Here is a 20,844-nt window from a genome sequence, read left to right as displayed (position 1 = left end):
GACATTTTTTAATAGAGACACATGACCGGGGCCAGTCATTACGATTGGCGATCCACATGGAACTTGGTTATCAAAATCAACCCAAATTTTTAAACGTCAATCCACAACTCAAGTGAATGCTGTTTCTCCACAACCTTAAATTTGCAACGCAAATCCCTAGTCAAACAGGACTGACAAATCAAAACTGCCAAAATTGTGGCGAATCTTGGTCACAAAACCACAAAGACAAATGAATTGTAAAGAGTAAGAAATGTAACCATTATGGTTTATAAAATCACTTTCCTCGAGTGTGCCAAGGGCAAATTCTAATCCTCCAAAAACTTCTCGCTCAAGTGTCAATTCAATCGTTTGGGCCCCAACAGATAACTCAGTTAACTCAATCACAAAAATAAACTATAAACGAAAGCGAGGATGCGTATCTAAAAGCGGAATGACGTTGATAGTTCACATGAAAAAATGATAGCAAGCATCGCGAGTACTACTCTCCCAATTAAAACTTGCATTTAGAACACTTCAAATAGGAAACACAATTTTCGGCCTCTTGACCGATTTTGGAAGACATTGTAGCATTCTAAACGAGTCATTCCTTACAGAAATCATCAACAACTCTTCCCTTGCACAAAGGGTAACAGACCCACCAGCGAAAGGGTTAAAAACCTTTGCGAATAAGCCAAGTTCTGTAATTGGTTTGATGCAAATTCCAGTGGCTGCTAAAAGTCGAGGATGCAGAATTCGTGGAGGTTCGCGATGGTCTAAAGCTTCTCATTGGTCGCAATTTGTTTGATGAACTTGGTATTTCAGTTACTGAAACGCTATGCCGTACTGAAGTGAGTGTGATCAATAAAATCAATCTATTCAAATATCGAATATCAAAACAATTTTTCATACCTTATGTGACGAATTGAATGTTCAAAGCTACATGATGCTAATTCAGCGTTTCACAAAAGATTCCGATCTTGACATCAAAAAAAGAGAGATGTACCTATTAACACACAAGAAAGGGTCGACGAGGAAAACAATTACTTAGACTGAGACACAAAGAAATACTGACTATTTTTCAGATCAAAATTTTATATCTTCCATTGCTAGTTCAGTGAAAAGAGACCAAACTATTAAATTAGCGCTTGACACAAAAGTTCATAATAAATCAAACCACAAAATTTTAGACATCCAACACTGACATTTTAATTGACCTGAGAACAAAACAAATCATTAACTAACAAACTGAACCTCAACAAAGAGTTTTCTTTTCCGCCATAGATCTCAAATACATTTATAGTCAAGCAAAACTCCACCATGATACCACAAAACAATGTAAATTAAATATTGTAAATAGTGGTATGGTGCAAATGTATAGACTCAAAACTGGCTTTTGTTGACTGACTGACATGCCAGCCAAGTGCCAAAAGCAGGGACTATACTCCTATAGTCCTCAATAGCACCTTCCGCTTTCTTGATGATAACTTAATTGTGAGTAAATATTATATAGGCGATAGTTTTATATTAGTTACAGACTGCATTAAAAAACTGAATGCAGATAAACCTCGTATAATTCTACCAAAATAATTTTTCCCTAAACCATTAATTTTCTAATTAGGATAAAGAACCTCATTCAACAGCTATCCTCTCAAGGCAAAAATATCTGCAATTCTTGCGCTCAATCAAACTAAAACGCTTTAAAAATTTCATTCTTTCCTCAATTCCATACCTTTGTCAACATGAAACAAAAATTGAATTACTGGCAAAAACAAGCGGACTAGTAATAAATCTTGGCTTTGGAATTGAGGGAAATAGGTTAGTTAGTAGTTGCAACTCGCATCCCAGAATGGACATTCGAACTACAGCAAAATTTTGGCGCATCATGGAGGAGGTTTTCATTAGAACCATATACTTCACATTCGATCGCTATACGTTACTCATAACAAAACAGACGAAAGAAAATCCAATTGAACAGTTTTACGAGAATTTTGAAAGATTTTTCGGAGAATTTTGATTTGGGCAACCATACGGAAAGGTACTCTGATAAGAGATCTTTTCAACGTTAATAACATGGCGCAAAAATTCAGAGACATTTTTTAATAGAGACAGTTGACCCGGTCCAGTCATTACAATTGGCGATCCACATGGAACTTGGTTATCAAAATCAACCCAAATTTTTAAACGTCAATCCACAACTCAAGTGAATGCTGTTTCTCCACAACCTTAAATATGCAACGCAAATCCCCAGTCAAACAGGACTGACAAATCAAAACTGCCAAAATTGTGGCAAATCTTGGTCACAAAACCACAAAGACAAATGAATTGTAAAGAGTAAGAAATGTAACCATTATGGTTTATAAAATCACTTTCCTCGAGTGTGCCAAGGGCAAATTCTAATCCTCCAAAAACTTCTCGCTCAAGTGTCAATTCAATCGTTTGGGCCCCAACAGATAACTCAGTTAACTCCATCACAAAAATGAACTATAAACGAAGGCGAGGATGCGTATCTAAAAGCAGAATGCGAATCCGACGTTGATAGTTCACTTTAAAAAATGGTAGCACGCATCGTTCTACTCTTCCAATCAGACCTGCATTTAGAACACTTCAAATGGGAAACACAAATTTGGGCCTCTTGATCGACTTTGGAAGTCACTTCTTACAGAAATCATCAACAACTCTTCTCTCGCACAATGGCCAACAAACCCATCCGCGAGAGAATTTAAAAACCTTTGCGAATGAGCCAAGTCCTGTATTTGGTTTGCTGCAAATTCCAGTGGCTGCTAAAAGTCGAGGATGCAGAATTCGTGGAGGTTCGCGATGGTCTAAAGCTTCTCATTGGTCGCAATTTGTTTGATGCACTTGGTATTTCAGTTACTGAAACGCCATGCCGTACTGAAGTGAGCGTGATCAATAATATCAATACATAAAATCTATTCAAATTTCGAATATCAAAACAATTTTTCATACCTTTTTTGACGAATTGAACTACCAAAAAAAGAGAGGGGTACCTATTAAGACACATCAAAGGGTCAACAAGGAGAACAATTACTCAGACTGGGACACAAAGAAATACTGACTAATTTTCAGATCAATATTTTATATCTTCCATTGTTAGTACAATGATAAGAAACCAAACTAATAAATTAGCGCTTGACTCAAAAGTTCTGAATAAATCCAACCACAAAATATCAGATATCCAACACTGACATTTTATTTGATCTATAACAAAGATAATCACTAACTATCAAACTGAACCCCTTCAAAGAGTTTTCTTTTCCACCATAGATCTCAAATACATTTATAGCCAGCAAAATCTCCATCCTGATACCGCAAAACAATGTAAATTAAATATTATAGGTAGTGGTATGGCGCACAAGTATAGACTCAAAACTGGCTTTTGTGGACTGACTTACAAGCCAGCCAAGTGCCAAAAGCAAAGACTGTGCTCCTATAGGCCTCAATAGGACCTTCCGCTTTCTTGATGATAATTTAATTGTGATTAAAGGTTCTAGAGGCGATGGATTTAAATTAGTAACAGACTGCATTAAAAAAAACTGAATGCAGATAAACCTCGTGTAATTCTCCCAAAAAAACTTTTCCCTAAACCAAAATTTTCGTAATTAGGGTAAAAAACCTCATCCAGCACCTATCCTCTCAGATCAAAAATATCTACAATCCTTGCGCTCAATCCACATAAAACGCTTAAAAAATTTCGTTCTTTCCTCGATTCCGTACCCTATATCCTTAAATTTATTCCAAGTTCAGCTCAATTTTGCCATCCCTCGTGATCACTAATGCGGTGATCACTAAATCTATTGCAAAAGGCACTGCAAATCACACCGAAAATATTCGTTATATCCCTCAACTATAAACATGGGCCATATGCAACGCTTCTCGTTTCGGTCTCAGAGCAGCCCTTGAACAACTGACAGTTGATAAATGGAAACTCATATTTTTTGCTTCTACGTTTTTAAATTGTTTTGAAGAATGATATAGTATAAATGAATTGAAACTATTCGGAGTAGTTTGGCCAATTGAGTATTTTAAAAGTCATTTGTAAGGTAAAGAACTTTCAGTCGCAACAGATAACAGGGCTTTTCTGTTTTTCTTTTCTTAAAGAACATCGTTCTAATAGGTCTTACAACAGCAATTTGTCACAATAAGTTGGCCATCTCTTACCTTTTCAATTCAAATTAGAACATTCACCAGGAGCAAAATGGGTTTAGTGGACTAACTCCACCAGAATCCATATCAAACAGCAAAAAATATATCAAATAATGATAAAAACTTCCTCTTTGCTACACTCTGAAATATTCATTGTGATGATTAAAAATTAGAAAACACAGACGTTATTTGCGCTACTCATTTTAATACATTTCCTCTTGATATTATATCACCTGAGCAAATCACTACTGTACAACAACCCAATAACAATCAAGACATTTTAATTTTAATATTGATCAATCACCGCCTGTAAAATTAACTCAAAATCTAAATTCAATCGAAGGCGCAAATCATTACACTCTAAATAACTAGAAATATTTACGTTAATCCGGATATAGAGCTTAGGCCGCAAGTATGCTGGTCTCAAATCAACTTCAAACCCTCTCAGCGAATTTAAACTACATTTAAGCCCACCAATTCAGATAGCATTCATGCATCGCGAGTACTCTTGACTAAGAATAAATTAACACTCGCACTGCAAAGCATCACCTCAAATCTAAATACTTTTATCCCCGATGTTTTAAATACCAATCTTGCATGGCGCTTACGCTTGCACTCAAATACTCGTCACACGTAGTTGAAGTTACAATAAAAATCATTCTACACCAAAAATTAGTAAATTGTCACAAAAGTCCGCTTTGCAAAAATATATACAACTTCCTCTTTGCTACACTCTGAAATATTCAATGTGATGATAAAAAATTAGAAAACACAGACATTATTTGCGCTACTCATTTTAATACATTTCCTCTTGATAATATATCAGCTTAGCAAATCACTACTGTACAACAACCCAATAACAATCAAGACTTTTTATTTCAATATTGATCGATCACCAACTGTAAAATTAACTCAAAATCAATATTCAATCGAAGGCGCAAATTCAATCAAATCGCTAACTCTCGATCTTGACAAGAACGCGATATTTTTATATTAACTTGCATTGATCGACTTTACAAATATCCATCCTTAGAAACTTTGATAACGCAACTGCCTCAAATGTTAAAAAATATTTGATTACTATATACAATCATCAATACTAAGCATCATCAAGGAAAAGTTAATTTTTGCCATGAATTTTAACTCGAACCTTGCATCCCGTATCATTTACAACAGATATTACACTCAGAACGCCACACAGACAACCTTCACATAGCAGACTAAGCTCTCCATGAAATCTCATAGCATCGCTAGCAAGCAAAGATGCAGTATATGAAAAGGAATGAGACTCTATTTTACGTGAGGATCAGGCAAAACTAAAACAGCTTAAGCCCCTACCTTCACTCAATCTGGCGTGACCTTCATGTCAGCAGCCGTTATGTTGGCATGGACGGGAATTTCGCAATTTCCCATGCACTCAAGAACGCTTTTGTCAAAGACGTTCATGCACCTCACCAGGGCAGTTGGAGGAATGTTTGTATGGCCATAATTGAATCGCTAACTCTCGATCGTGACAAGAAAGCGATATTTTTTATATTAACTTGCATTGATCGACTTTACAAATATCCATCCTTAGAAACTTTGATAACGCAACTGCCTCAAATGTTAAAAAAATATTTGATTACTATATACAATTTCATGAAGTACCACGATGGCAATCTAATAAAATTTTTGCACCAAAAAAATTAATTACTTTGACTCCAGCAAAGGAAAAGGATCACCGTTGAACTAAACTATTAGGAGGACTCTCAAGTAGAACTAAACAACGTCCTGCATGTATTGAAGCAGCAAGTAAAGAAACTAACTCATTCAATATTAGAGCAGCACTTAAAAGAGTAATTTACCAGCTCCACATATGCAAACAAAAAACTGCTGAATGCTTGCCGTTGGAATCACAATTCGGCCGTCGTTCTAACACTGCGCTTCGTAAAACCAGACTTCACCTAAACATTCTGATATGAGTTATGATGAAGTAATAAATTGTGTTTAGATGAAAAAACAGTAATCCTCAACTAACTTTTGCCAGAAGATGACAGGACTAACTACAGAAGAGATGAAGAAATAGAACACTACTCAATCGGCTCAAAATAGTGAACTGCAAGCCGCGGCAGATGACGTGTCAAGATTTTTAGATCAACAAACATACACAGCACAATATCCTTCAAAGAATCCGCCATACAAATCAAGTTTTAACGCAAAACACAAGCTCAAAATCTTTCAAAAAAGATCCTGGACGGTTTTTATGAGGTTTTGTCCCCTGTGCAGAAATTCGAGCAGTATATGTCAGTTATCCGTAAAACAGGGAAGCTCGATGCACAATTAGGGACTGGAGACGATCGGAAAAATGTATTAAAGTATTATGTTGACAGACTCGGCCTACGACTTATAGAAAAAACAACTGAAGCAAGAACAGCAGCCATATAAAAAAGTTCATAACAGTTTAAAAAGGGTACCGCAAGATGAAGCACATAAATCGCGACAACGCAAGTCTTATATCCTCAAGGTGATCTAACATCTCACGCGCAATGTAAATGCCTATATCAAAAGTAAATTTGAAGCTTGCCTCCAAACAACCGAGCAAATAAAAAAATTATGTTCTTCGATTGAACCAACAGTGACAGAAGCTCCACCTACCGATATTTAACGTTCCTAGTTCACCTGCACCCCGAGAAGCATTGCAGCAACATCTCATTCGTTGTGGTAAACGATCAGAAAAAGTTCAAATCTTTATGAGTTTGATCAAGATGAGTCATTTAGTTAGTGAGTCCACTAATTCATGTCCAGCCGACTGGCTCTTTTCAGACATCAATTATTCAATCAACTGTATATACAGCCGCTCAAATGGAACCATTTCCCAATCACCGTTGCCCGTTACTGGTACTGTCTCATCCACAGACCCAAGTATTTGACAATTTGCCCTGTGGATCAGAATTTTGAAAAAATTTTGGTTTGGATTAGGAAAACACCGAGTGATTAAAAATGTATATAGAGGAATAAACTTCGTTTTTTACTAAGTATCACTAGCTATCATAACCGGTACATATGTTTATAATTGCTACATAACCGTTGAAAAATTTTTAAAAGATTGTAAACAATGTTATTGAAATTTTTTTATTTCAAAAACAAATTAAAAATTTTGTCAAAAAGAAGGAAATTCATTTACACATTAAGTTAATTTGTCTTGTTCATCTTTATAACTGCTGATAATGTTCCAGCATAGGAAATAATTATTGTTCACGATTTTCATTAACTACTGAAGTTCATTCTCTTACTTTTTTTTATCTCGCCTACAGTTGCCACTGTCTAAGTCATAATTCCACAAGTCGTCTTCATTCTCATATTTAGTAGAAAAGATTTAGTGAGAAGGTTTGCGTAGCAAATTCCTCTGCTTAAATAGTAAAGCGAGAGCACCAAGCGAAACAAAAGTCTGAAAAATGAATGCTAACTCCAGTCTCAGGATCTAGTACTCATTTTTTGTGTACGACAGGGTATTTTATTCTCTTCAGTATAACATTATGTGCGCATGCGCAAAGACTTATATGAGCTGTCGCTAATTAGTCAAAATCGCTCACCTGATTTCTATTCAAGAATGCCCCCTCTCCTTTCTGTCTCCTTTGCAAAAGGGGGATTGTTGAAAGGATACAATTCTACAAATCCTTTCAGTCTATTAGTACACAACTTACCTATGATAATGTAAGAATTTCAATTAGCATTTTATTTTCATTAAATTGTGTCACTTTTAGCGCTTCTGAACACAGTTGTTGAGACAATTTGTCAAATCCATGAGATTTGAGATCATAAGAATACTTTTTAGATTACATTGAATTTTTTCAAAGAACTATGTTAAATTGAATAGAATAAAATGCCCTTTATTATGTTAAATAGCCAAATTGTAATGCAAAACGAAGAGAATGTCCAACTGTTGCATCGGTGGGCGCGCTTTGTGTCTCTGATGCGATAACCGATCCGCGTTTTCCAGATAACATCCCACCGCGCATGAGAAGCTTGGCAGCGAACAGCGGTTCGCAATTGCGCTTAAACTGTTATTCGGCTATCTAAACTACAGTCCCCAGACAAACTCCAATGGTCAGCTTAGATCTCGAAAGATTCTGTGAAATAACGTTTATCTCGCAGGATGCAAGATCCGGACGTTTATCTTGCAAGGATCTTGCAAGATCTTGCAAGATAACCGTCATAGAATTTTGTTGAATAAACATCTGTTTTACACTTGAAGAAATTCAGAAAATTTGATCTTACGTTTTGCGTAGCGATAATCTAACGTTTTTTACTGATTTAAAGTGAACATGGCGAAAATGGTCAATTTGTTAGCCTTCCCAACCTTTAAAAAGTGTTCTTTAGCCAAACTATACTGACACGCATACTGATGATAATATATAGCTTAAATACAAAAAATGGGATCAAAATTTTTTCCGAAAAATATCTTTTCTCTCGGGTCTAAACAGAAAGATTCTAATGTACTTTACAGGCGATAAAGTATTTGAAAGACTGATTTTTTTGATAAATAAATCATTAAATGGTTTTTATTATTGACTACAACAAGCGTGGCTAGCTTAGGCAATCTAAATTGTGTTAAAGTATAGCGCAGAAGGGGCGATCCTCTATAAGGTACCAAGGGGGGATTGTTGAAAAGATCCGTAGATTTTGGCAGATTTTGTACAAAGGGCTTTTTAGGACAATAAGTTCCGATTGGACGAACTGTTCACACGCACTGTCAGGTTACTACAGTTTCTAAAATGTAATTTAAAACCGTGAATCAATTTTCCAATCTTCCAACCGTACTTTCAGCCGATGTTCTTGGTCTCAAAAATAGATTTGTTCAACGAGCATGCTTATGTATATTTTGAATCATTTTTTTCTGTATTTGTTATCTCCTAAGATTAGCACAACATTGTCCATTTGTAATTTCTCCTCTTAAATAACAATTAGTTCTAGAACACTAATTTTATTAAAGATCTAGGAATCGAGACCTCGCAAGAATCTTAGTACAATGGTCGTACTCGAAATGCTAACAATATTGACAGGCATGTACATAAAATCAATAAAATCTCTTTAGACGATTCAATTCGGCCTAATGCACATTAAAACTTTTAGGTTTTGATTCCCCTCCCTGTCTCAACATTGGATAAATGTCACTTCAAGGTCGTACAACATTACCACAAAGCAACGACCGATATGCATGGCAATCGCCGATTTAGCCGACAGGGTGTTTAGCCGACGACCCGACCTCGCCCCAATATTAATGGTTGGACGAACTAGTAATTTTTTTTTTACCAGATTTTGATCAGATTTATCGAAATATTAGAATAAATCTGTCGGCTAAATTTCCAACTTTTTCTATGTCAGCTAAACCCCCCTCATGGTCAATATTTCTAGCTAGATATGCATGATATACAATTACCTATACGTACCTTCATAATTTGTTACTTCTCCCAACGCTCTAATATATTTGTAGCTTCACCCAACCCAATTTTCTACTCAACTATTTCCTTTAGCATAATAGCTGGCCCACCTCAGGAAAATCAAAGCTTTTAAATTTCTCTGTGTTAAAAAGAACTACAAACACAATAGCTGTTGTCAATCGTTGCTTTTCGAACAATTGTATTTCGCGCGAGGAATTTCTTAATTGACAAATGGCTCAGAGGACCGTTCTAGGCAGAACCGAAGCAAGGTAAGGATTCTGTTTCGAATAGTTTGTTTTTAAATTTATTCCAAGTTAAATAATTTAAATTTAGGCCATTTTTATTGCGACTCTCTTTTGTTTAGAAGCGATCCAAAATCGAAAAAAGTTATATAAAAGTATTTAATCAGTTCTTAACTTCGTATTTTAGATTTCCCACTAAAACTCTGAAATGAGATTTTTGTACTATTTTACCATTTATTGTTCCGACCTCTAAATTTCTTTGGCTAGGATCTTTATACTACCCTGGCTTTCTTAAGTAAATTTTGGCAATGCAAAGAGATATACAAAAATGAACAAATAAAAAGCTCTTCAAAAACTGAAAGAACAAGTGGTAAAGGCTTTTAAAGTTTTTTTTTTTCAAAGAAAAAAAGAAGATAAAAATTTCCAAATTATTTTACATTTCTGACATTTTCCCGCTTAGTATGGTTCAAATGCAATATGAAATACATTTATGGTGAATTATGTAATGAAACCCTAAAACTTGTATAAATAATTAACTTGAATGAAAGCTAGAAGTAAAAATAATCCAGAGCGGTATGCTATAATCAAAAAGTTTTAATTAAAAAAACTGCAAAAAATGTGTATTTTTTGTTTTAAGAAAACATTCATCAATCAGAGGATCCATGCAATCCTTCTTTCGTCCAGCCTATAGAAGAACAAGAAAAGAAAGAATACAAAGTGTCAGAAATTTTTTTCAACAAAAACAAGCTCAACAAAAACAAAATTGGTTAGTTCGTTTCTAAAAAAATCTTTCCTAAACTCGATTTCCCAACAATTGTTCTCAAATGATCACTCCAAAATGGCTTTTTAAAATCAATGACTGTCAATCACAAAGTTGAGGCACGATGCAGCAAATAAAAACACAAATTTGAAGGAAAAAATTAGAAACAGCTTTTTTATTGCATTACAAACAGTCTTACATTTATTTCCTGATTGTAATAAAACGCATAAAATTTGTCTGAATAAAATGTATGTACTGAGAAAACGTTGCTTGCAACGACTAAATGAGAGTCAAAAATTGACATAATCAGGAAATTTTTGATCTATTTTAACTATTTTATAAGGACGAAGAAATTTCTCAATTTAATTTCCAATGAGACACGCAATACTTCCTCAATCAACGCCAACTGCAATGAAAAACTTTCTCTGGTAACAACAAAAAATCTTGTGCGAGCAACTAATCTAACAATTAAATTCTAAGAATGTTGTAAAACGGTAAATTCATATGAAAATTAAATCAATTTTACACTTGATGAAAATACTATTCCTCGCCTTGAGAAAATGACCCGGACACTTTTGTCTGGCTTTTTGCCGGAGTAATGCAGGGACAAATACCACTGTTTTTATTGCCCCTTGATTTCTATTAAGCAGATTGGCATGAACATTAAAACACTTTTAAAAAAAGTTTATACTAGAAGGTTATTATAATCGGGCATGAAATAGATAATTATTAGTCGAGTTTATTTTGTAGGCGAATTTGACTTCTTAGGAAAATTTGAAGTTTTATAAAGTTCAAAATATTTCGTGCCTTCAATTCTAACCACATGACCCGAAAGAGTTTGTGTTTGAACAATTTTCTATTTAATATTCCCTGTGTTTGCTTCTAATTCTTAGTATCATTTCCAATATTTTTTTAAATTACAATTTTTTATGATAACAAAATGTTAATGCCATTTAAAGCCTCATGAACACACAAATAATCTTCAAAGAGTTTTTTTCAATTTTTGGTTTTTTTTCGAAAACGCAAATCTTAAGTTATTTTATGAAGGCTCAAACTACATAACGAGCAATTATGGACACTTTCTGATTTTAAGATTTTCTCCCTCGCAGCTTTCAACTATATAAATTTCTTAAGATGCACTTTTCTAAAGATTGGAATGCCTCTGTTGGTTTTGGTGCGAGGTATTTTAAAACATTGATCTGCAGTTAAAATGTCGTGCCTCAAAATTTTGCAACTCTTTTTTTCTTACTTTGTTCTTATCCTGGCTAAAATTTTGAAGCTTACAATTAAAAGAACTTACGCTTCAAAAGTATTTGTTGACTTCTGTCCGAGGTAGTTTTTTTATTTATGTCCTTTAACTTGAATTATTTTACAATTGGGAACAATATTAGTCAGATTTTTTGTTTCAATTTTCTTGCAAAAAACTTGATGTTTTATTAATTACTTGTTTCGGAAACCTTCTGATTCAAAGAAAAGACTACCTGCAAAGGCCGATGAGAACATAAATATTAAAATACTAGTTTTTTTATTCCTTTATTCTGCTCATTTGAACCGACAAACGAGTGAGAACCGACGAGTCTCTTCATAGAGTTAGTACTCTAAACATTGCTGTGGCTTTGTTGTATGATAAAAAATTGTCATATGAATGAATAAATTTTTTAAAGAGAGGAGATAATCTGTTTTTCTTGAAGATAGTTTGACGCATTTGTCAATTGTCATTTTCCCGTAGCTTTGTTTCGCCCTCCTTATTGCTTGTTTTGACTTGTTTTTTTCAATCTAATTGAGAATTATAGCATGTAGCAGTTGGATTAACATTTTTGTGAAATGTAACAGTAAGCTTTAAAATAAATTGAAAAGGTCATTTTTTGTCTCATTGCACATTTGAATATCAACAGACAACATGCACGTACAATGTTTTGAAAGATTTTTGAATTTCGTTTTTGAAAACTGTTTTGTGAATTTTTTTCTACCAATCTTGTGTATTTTCTGAGTTACTGCCATCTTCCTTTTAGCCAGTTACCGCTGAAACAAATTACCTGAAAAACTTTTATAGGAAAGTTAGATTGGACCCTTAGGAACAATTGCATTTTACTGATCCCCTTATATAATTCATAAAATTTATCCTGTTCATTCGGGCATGATTTCTCATAATATCTGACCAATATCAAGCAAGCTATTTAATGAAAAAAGAAGTATTTTTTTCTTATCAGCGCTGATGAGATACTTCTCAGATCTTAATAAGGCGTTAAAAACACATCTCAATTTTTTTCATCATCTTTTTTCTCAAATAATCATCAATTTTATCAGATATCTCTTAGGATGTGATTTAGAAAGAAATTTTGACAGAAGCTTTTTGCCAATTTTTTTCAGATTTTCTTCTTTGATAGTCAAGAGTACGATGATTTGTCAGCTACTTAAGTTTTCGACAGTCTTAGCAGAGGAGCTGCTAAGTGCTAAGTTGACTTTCTATCTCATCCCGTTGTTGGTTGATGATATAAGTTTACTGAAAGATACGCGTGAATAATCCATTAAAATCAAGTGCATTGTTACAGTTGTTACACTCCAATTTTGGGGATATTTGTTTTTGTCAAGGTTGCAAGCAAACAACAAATCTAGCTCTCACTGCTCAAGCTATATCGCTATAAATTTAGCCGCCGCACTCATTTCAACTTGCTGTTAGTTCTGGCTATCTCTCTGCTCCTGGCCCTGAATCGCAAATCAGGAGTTTGCATTCTGTATCCTGGCAGAGATATCCACCGTAATCCATTGAAATTAAGTACATTGTTACAGTTATTACCATTCAAATTATTGAATTATTGTTTGTGTCAGTGTAGCAAGCAGACAACAAAAATTAGCTTTCAATGCTCAAGCTTTATTGCTATAAATGTAGCCACCGCACTCATTTCAAGTTGGTTTTAGTTGTAGTTTTCTCTCTGCTCCTAACCCATAGTTGCAAAACAAGGGTTTGCATCCTGTATCTTGGCAGAGTTACGGAAAGTGATTCTATAAAGTGATACTAAAAATTTGTTACTTTTTGTAATGATGGTGTAAAAATCTCGCATTTGCATAGTCTGATTGTTGACTCACTATGCCGACATATTTTATGGCATTGGCACTGCAGAATTCCACGCTAAAGATGTTTGAAATTTGTTTTGCATGTAGCACTGCTATAATATTTACCATGGTGAAAAACTTTAAGTGGAATCAACAGACAACATGCACGTACAATGTTTTGAAAGGTGTTTCAATTAAACGCATTTTACCAATCCCTTTGAATAAAATTTTTTTTCTGCTTTTTGGGGCCCGAATTCTCATAAAATCTGACCAATATCAAGCAAGCTATTTACTGACAAAAAGTGTGTTTTTTTCTTAGCGCTGATGAGATACTTCTCAGATCTTAACTAGGCGGTAAAAACACATATTATTCTGTTTTATAGAATTTTTTTTCTCAAATAATCTTTTTTATCGGAATTCTATTGAGATGGGATTTAGAATTAAACTTGGAATGAACCCTTTTCCCAAATATTTTCCAGATTTTCTTCTTTTTCTTAATTTTAAAGAAGATCCTGACAAAGTAAATGATTAGTAGCTCGGAGAATTTTTTCAAAGGAATGAAGGGATGTCCACTAAAAGCCAACGAGAACATATAAATTCCAATTAACCAACATTCTTATTTAATCTTCAAGAGTACGATGATTTGTCAACTACTCAAGTTTTCGACAGTCTTTGAATGGGAGCTCCTATTTGCTATATTGGGTTTTTATCTCATCCCGTTGTTGGTTATTGATATAATTTTACCGAAAGACATGCGTGAGTAATTCATTGAAATAAGGTACATTGTTACAGTTATTACTATCCAATTTAACGGTTAGTTGTATGTGTCAATGTAGCAAGCAAACAAAAAAAATTAGCTCTCACTGCTCAAGCTAATTCGCTTAAAATTTAGCCACCGCACTCATTTCAAGTTGCTGTTAATTGTGGCTTTCTCTCTGCTCCTGACCCTGAATTGCAAACCAGGGGTTTGCATCCTGTATCCTGGCAGAGATATGGAACGTGATGCTGTAAAGTGATACTACAAATTTGTTACTTTTTGTAATGATGGTTTAAAAGTCTTTCAGTTGCATATTGTGATTGTTGACTCACTACGTCGACATATGTTATGGCAATGGCACTGCAGAATTCCATACTAAAGATGGATGAATTTTGTTTTACATGTGGCACTGCTACAAAAATTACCATGAATATTTTAAGTGGCATTAACAGACAACATGCACGTACAATGTTTTGAAAGGTTTTTGAATTTTGTTTTTTAAAAAAATTTTTGGGGCTTGAAATGTGAATTTTTTTTCAACCAATCTTGTGTATTTTTTGAGTTTCTCATCTTCTCTTTAGCCAGCTACTGCTGAAACAAATTAACTGCCCTCTTTCTCATCATGCAATTTATGAATTTTGAATCAATAAATGAATTACTCAAGATCGTATTGTTGTCTAAAGAATTGTTGAGGTGTTATATTTTTTTGCTCTAGAGCGCAACATTTCCATAATTCAAATAAAATCATTCGAATGGTTTCAACAGCAGAACTTATTATTATTCCAAATTTTTCCCAAAATTCTGCTGCCGAGTGACCAATTTAATTTTGTCAACTTTTACAAAATCTGTTTTCACTACTTTGGCTGCTTTTGTTGGAGCTGAATCATTTAATATACAAAAAAGGTGATTGTTTGACCCGCCGATTTTTCCTAATAATCTAGAATATTGCTCCAGAAGCTCTTAAGGAACTTTTGTTACGTTTTTTTGTCAAAAACTCAGATTTTAAGTTAACTATAAAATTTATTCAGATTTTATTCAGATTATATTTAAAATTTGCTGCTGATTTTTTTCGGATTTTTTCTCTGTTGATTTTTTTTAATATGTAGCTATCAACTCTGCCACTTCTGAAACTCTGTCATTCAACATCATTAGGAGTCATAACCTCATTTCATTCAAGTTTCTCTTTTTTTCTCCTTCACTTTAAATCTGAGGATTAGGCATCATAGCTATAATAAATTAAAAATTCCTCAGCTCTTGGTGAAGCTGCTGTACACCATTCTTCCCAATAAACTTTTTATTTGTTTGGGAAACCCATGAGTTCTTCATGAATATCATCAATCCACACATCGCACAATACGCCAGTAGTATAAAAAGCTGACAGGAACCTCAACGGGGGGGGGGGGGGGGGGACGGACACTTTTTGCAACGCGATTTTCTGTGCCCGACTACAACGGGGTGGGACACTTAACTTTTTTGACCAATTGCAAAAAATGTCCCCCCTATTTTTTTTCGCCGAAATGCAATTTTTGAGAAAATTTTTTCCCCTCATTTGAGGGTGGACAAACACTTGTAAAATTTTTTGAAAAATAGGATCAAAAAATTTTTTGATGATTTTTTGGCTTTAATCAATGTGAAATGTTGTGAAACATGTTTTGTGAGTAAAAAAAGTTATCGGAAATACTTTTTTCAAAAATTGAAATTTTGGTCCCATAGGGGGACAATAACTTGTAAAAAATTTTGAAAAAATTGGTTCGAAAAAATTTTTGTCAATTTTTTGGCTTCAATCAACGTGAAATGTTGTGAAACATGTTTTGTGAGTAAATAAAGTTGTCGGAAACACTTTTTTCAAAAACTGAAATTTTGGTCCCATAGGGGGACAATAACTTGTAAAAAATTTTGAAAAATTGGTTCGAAAAAATTTTTGTCGAGTTTTTGGCTTTAATCAACGTGAAATGTTGTGAAACATGTTTTGTGAGTGAAAAAAAGTTGTCGGAAACACTTTTTTCAAAAACTGAAATTTTGGTCCCATAGGGGGACAATAACTTGTAAAAAATTTTGAAAAATTGGTTCGAAAAATTTTTTGTCGAGTTTTTGGCTTCAATCGACGTGAAATGTTGTGAAACATGTTTTGTAAGTGAAAAAAGTTGTCGGAAACACCTTTTTCAAAAACTGAAATTTTGGTCCCATAGGGGGACAATAACTTGTAAAATTTTTTGGAAAATGGGGTCCAAAATTTAGGAAAATTTTCAACGCTATTTTACTTTTGATCAATATGAGAAGTTGTGAAACACGTTTGGTGTGATAAACACCAACATTCGTTTCTCGACACACCCCAAACACTCCGCTAAACATCAGCCAATTACAATCACCACACACACACAAAACCACGCATGCACACACAAAACCACGCATGTACACACACACACACTTACACACCCAAACACACACACACACGCGACACGCATGCACACACAAAACCACGCATGTACACACACACACTTACACACCCAAACACACACACACGCGACACGCACCTACACCAACCACACCCGAACACAACCCCCAAACACACACACGCGCCACGCACCTACATTAACCACAACCAAACACAACCCCGAACTATCAGAGATCTCTAATTATTTATAAAGTCCAAAACAATCAGAGTTTTCTAAGTAAAACATTTCAACTGCAGTACATATATGCATACAAAAAAAATTCTATAAATTTACGTAAAAAAAATTGAGCAGGAGATAGTTTTGACCTACCGACCTCTGGGTTATGGGCCCAGCACGCTTCCCCTGCGCCATCCTGCTTTAATACAAACTTACAGTTATGATTACGTAAAAACATAGAGACATCAATAATAAATATAAAAATAAGTACCTACATACATCCATATTTATATGTATGGATGTATTATATATACACTCATAAAAAGGAACTTGCATACATCATACAAACCTACAAATATGCATATACAGCATGCATACACAAATACATACATATATACATACATACATACATACATACATACATACATACATACATACATACACACATATATACATACATACATACATTCATACACATACATACATAAATATACACATTGATTAAAAAAACCAGAGTTGTGGAAGGAAATAACTTTTCACGTAATTATGTGCGCAATTATGGTCATAATCACTTATGTCCATAAATGTATACATAAATGGGACAAAAAAAATAACTAACCTGTTATTAGATGTATTAAATCATTAATGATATATTGAGTGGAGAGTCATCGGATCATGCTCAAACATGTTCAGGGTCACAACATTTTCCAAAATAAATTGACCAATCGCAGTGCTGCATTCACAATTCGAGTTAACAACCAATCAGAATCAAAGGATTTTTTAAACAAAAACTCTAAACGCTCACGTTCAGTAAACATTAAATAATGAACACAATAGGAACAAAAGACATCAAGCTCATTCATGAAAAAGTTTTATCTTTGAGAGGTAGCATAAATTATACACACATATCTTATCGACAGTTATGCTTTGTAGCTGCTTGTTCTTTATTAGATCCAGAATTTGACGGAGAAATAGCCGCAAACAGCAGTAGAGGGAAACACAACTCGCAGACTGTTGTGTAAACAACATATAGATTTATATGCTCAACGGTTTTTCTACTTTTTGTTATAATAAAGCTGTTATCACTGTGCCATAAACCCGTGTTTTCATCGAACGTTTCCTTCATCAATGCGACATTCTTGTAACTGTGGCATGTACGAACCAGTGTTCGAATTTGAGAATCGTTGGTTTTTTTATTTCTAAATATTCAGTGGCCATAATTTTCAAAAAACCTTTTCAGCAGTATGTGGTTTGTAACTGGAAACTGAATATAAGTTTTCGAAATAACATCTTTGCAGTGAAAAAACAAACTGAACAAGTTTATCATTTATAACGAGGAAAAATTTTGTCAAATCGGATAGAGTTGAATTTCAGTTACGAAATCGATAAATAGGAACTGAGAAATGACGGAATGATAAGAGTTATGAATAGAATGATTTGTTTATTTGTTTGGAATGCATAATCTTTGCATCACGTCTAAAAATAGAATTACGTCATCTCTTATTGTAAGGTTTTCTATGAGCGCGCTAAATTTTTTTTGGTATGTAAAAAACAGTTTCCATAAGCCGAACCAGCTTCTCCATTGTTGATGAAAAACAACTTGCTGGTGACTTCATTTGCGTTCGTTGGTACTTCTGATAATGTTTTCTGAAATATGTCCTATAATGCTTAGCGCGGTGGTGTTGCAGCAAAGAAGTGAAGGTGCCGAACGGCCTTCGACGATTGTGACACTGAATGGCTTTGGCAGCAGGATAAACTTTTTCATAATTTTGTAATTTAAAAGTCTTTTTCTGAACTTCCATCTTCACGAAAGACAAAAACAAACTGTTAAGACGAATAAATTTTGAACCAGTTACAGCTTCACCTGTTTTGTTTACAATTTAAAGAAAAGCTGAAGCTGCTCAATTTTTTTTGTTCAATGTACCACTGTCAATACATACAGGCATCAAGCAGCGCAATTTGTTTACAAGCAAATAAACTCTGCTTAAGCAAGCCAGAAGTAAACTTATGTTATGGTGAGCAAGTATTTAACCAGTTACAGCTTCTCGTGTTTTATGTAAACATCAAACGAACGACGCGTTTCGAGTTCTATGACTTCCTTGTGAGCAAACACACATTCATCGCACTCGAATCGGTTGGTTTGGACGTATTGTTTATGAATTGTTTGCATGTGACTTCTGAGGCTGCGTTTATCTACGAGTTTTTTCCGACAAATTGTACACGTTTCAGCGTTCATTGTGAACAGGAGAAAGACAGAAGGAATAGGAACGTAAAGAAAAAAAGTATAAAATTATGATGGGGAAATAAAAAGAGTTGAAGTTTTTCAATCATGTGAATTTCAGGTTAAGACAAAAAGCAAATGTAAGAATTTTATTGTCGGGCAAACTGTACTTTAAACTTGTTTCATCCAATCAGAGTGCGCGTCTTTTTTGTTTACTTTTGCAACAGAAAGCTACTGCTCCGCAAACAGCAGTAGAGGGAAACACAACTCGCAGACTTATAGATTTATGTGCTCAACGGTTTTTCTACTTTTTGTTTGTTTAAAACAGGTGATATTGAATTCAATTTTACTTCTTATTTGTCTACCCTAATTTTGGTACACTGTACAACTATCTGATAAAAAAATGTTTATTGATTGTTTACTGTCTTTTCTCTATAATTCAAGCTTCAGCTGGGTTAATTTCAACCCAGTCTTTCTTCGCTTATTTGCTTAAAACATTGTCTTGCATAAGTGTTTGTTTAGTGTCTGAATTTTTCAGCATACAAATTTCTGATGAAAAATTGTTTATTGAGTTGTTGCCGTGATATATAAAAAATCCAAGCTTCAGCTGGGTTTAATTCAACCTGGGCTACTTTGCTTATTTGTTCAAAATATTGTTTCGAGTACTTGTTTGTTCATTGTCTGAATTTTTAAGCAGCGTTTAATTCTCTCTCACAATGTTTATCTAGTGCTAAGATGAATCTTTAGTTAAAGTTTAATTGAAAACTGCTTTCAAAATGTTAACCAAATTATCATTATTAAACATTGTGAAAAGCAACAAATACAACATGTACAATGAGTTTAAAGAGTTTTGTTGTACTTTAGAGTCGAGATAACTTGATGACCTTCTTCACGGGGGCATAACATTGGCTCAAAGGAGGTGTTTCATCGATGCTGAGATCATCAGTAAAATTGTTGGCAATCAACGGGAGGCTTTCCGGGGTTTTTGTTTCCTCATTTGGCGACTGATCAAAGCTCCAAAAACCAGATATTTGCTCAACTTCTTCTAGCTGCCCCAATTAATTCTCCCAAATTTCAATGCAGTCATGATCGTAGTCTGCAAAAAGTTTTCTTGTTCGCTTCGCCAATTTTTTCACATCCTGCTTTTTTGTTTGAATTGGAGTAATACATCCATAATATCGATGAGCATATGGAGATTCTTCTTGTCTTGGTGATTTTTCTGGCGTTTTTGTAAGATGAAATAAATCGTTTTGTTTTGTGTATTCAAGTATTGGTTCAAGGTAATTAACTGGAACAATAAAGCTGTTTTTTATGTGCCATAATTCTGTCTTGTCATCAAAGCTTTCCTGCACAAGGACAATATTTTTGAAGTTGTGACACATTCGCACAAGGGTTCGAGTGCCTCGCTCACTTGTCTTTGCAATTTCTAAATATTCAGCAGCCATATTGCAGATGATGGATAAACAATTGAGATGTTTTTGTTCCGATTTTACGGATTTAAACGGTAATCAAGCAAACAGTTTTCTTTCAAAGAAATTTTTAAAAAGACTTAACAGCAGAGTCTAGAACCAATTCTAGTAAGATCAGAACTGAAAAATTGTTTTTTATGTGGTATGGAACTGCAAGGAAAAGCAG

At 34.3% G+C, this 20,844-nt stretch overlaps 1 protein-coding gene across 2 annotated transcripts in view; it reads left to right on the top strand.

Moving 5' to 3' along the window:
- LOC142344773 (uncharacterized) overlaps positions 1–20,844 on the top strand; it is a 79,223-nt gene that overhangs the window by 6,075 nt on the left and 52,304 nt on the right. The window contains exon 1 of one of the 2 annotated variants that reach the window (XM_075396694.1): positions 9,413–9,832. The exons of the other annotated variant lie outside the window; for it this stretch is intronic. Within the exon in view, the coding sequence (XP_075252809.1) occupies positions 9,795–9,832 (38 nt within the window). The 5' untranslated portion in view covers positions 9,413–9,794. Of the gene's footprint in view, positions 1–9,412; positions 9,833–20,844 lie in introns of those variants that run through there. 2 annotated transcript variants of the gene reach the window in all.

Source organism: Convolutriloba macropyga, chromosome 8 (assembly GCF_964194025.1).
Source record: "Convolutriloba macropyga chromosome 8, txConMacr16.3, whole genome shotgun sequence".
Lineage (NCBI taxonomy): Eukaryota > Metazoa > Xenacoelomorpha > Acoela > Convolutidae > Convolutriloba > Convolutriloba macropyga.
This window is presented reverse-complemented; position numbering and strand designations above follow the sequence as displayed.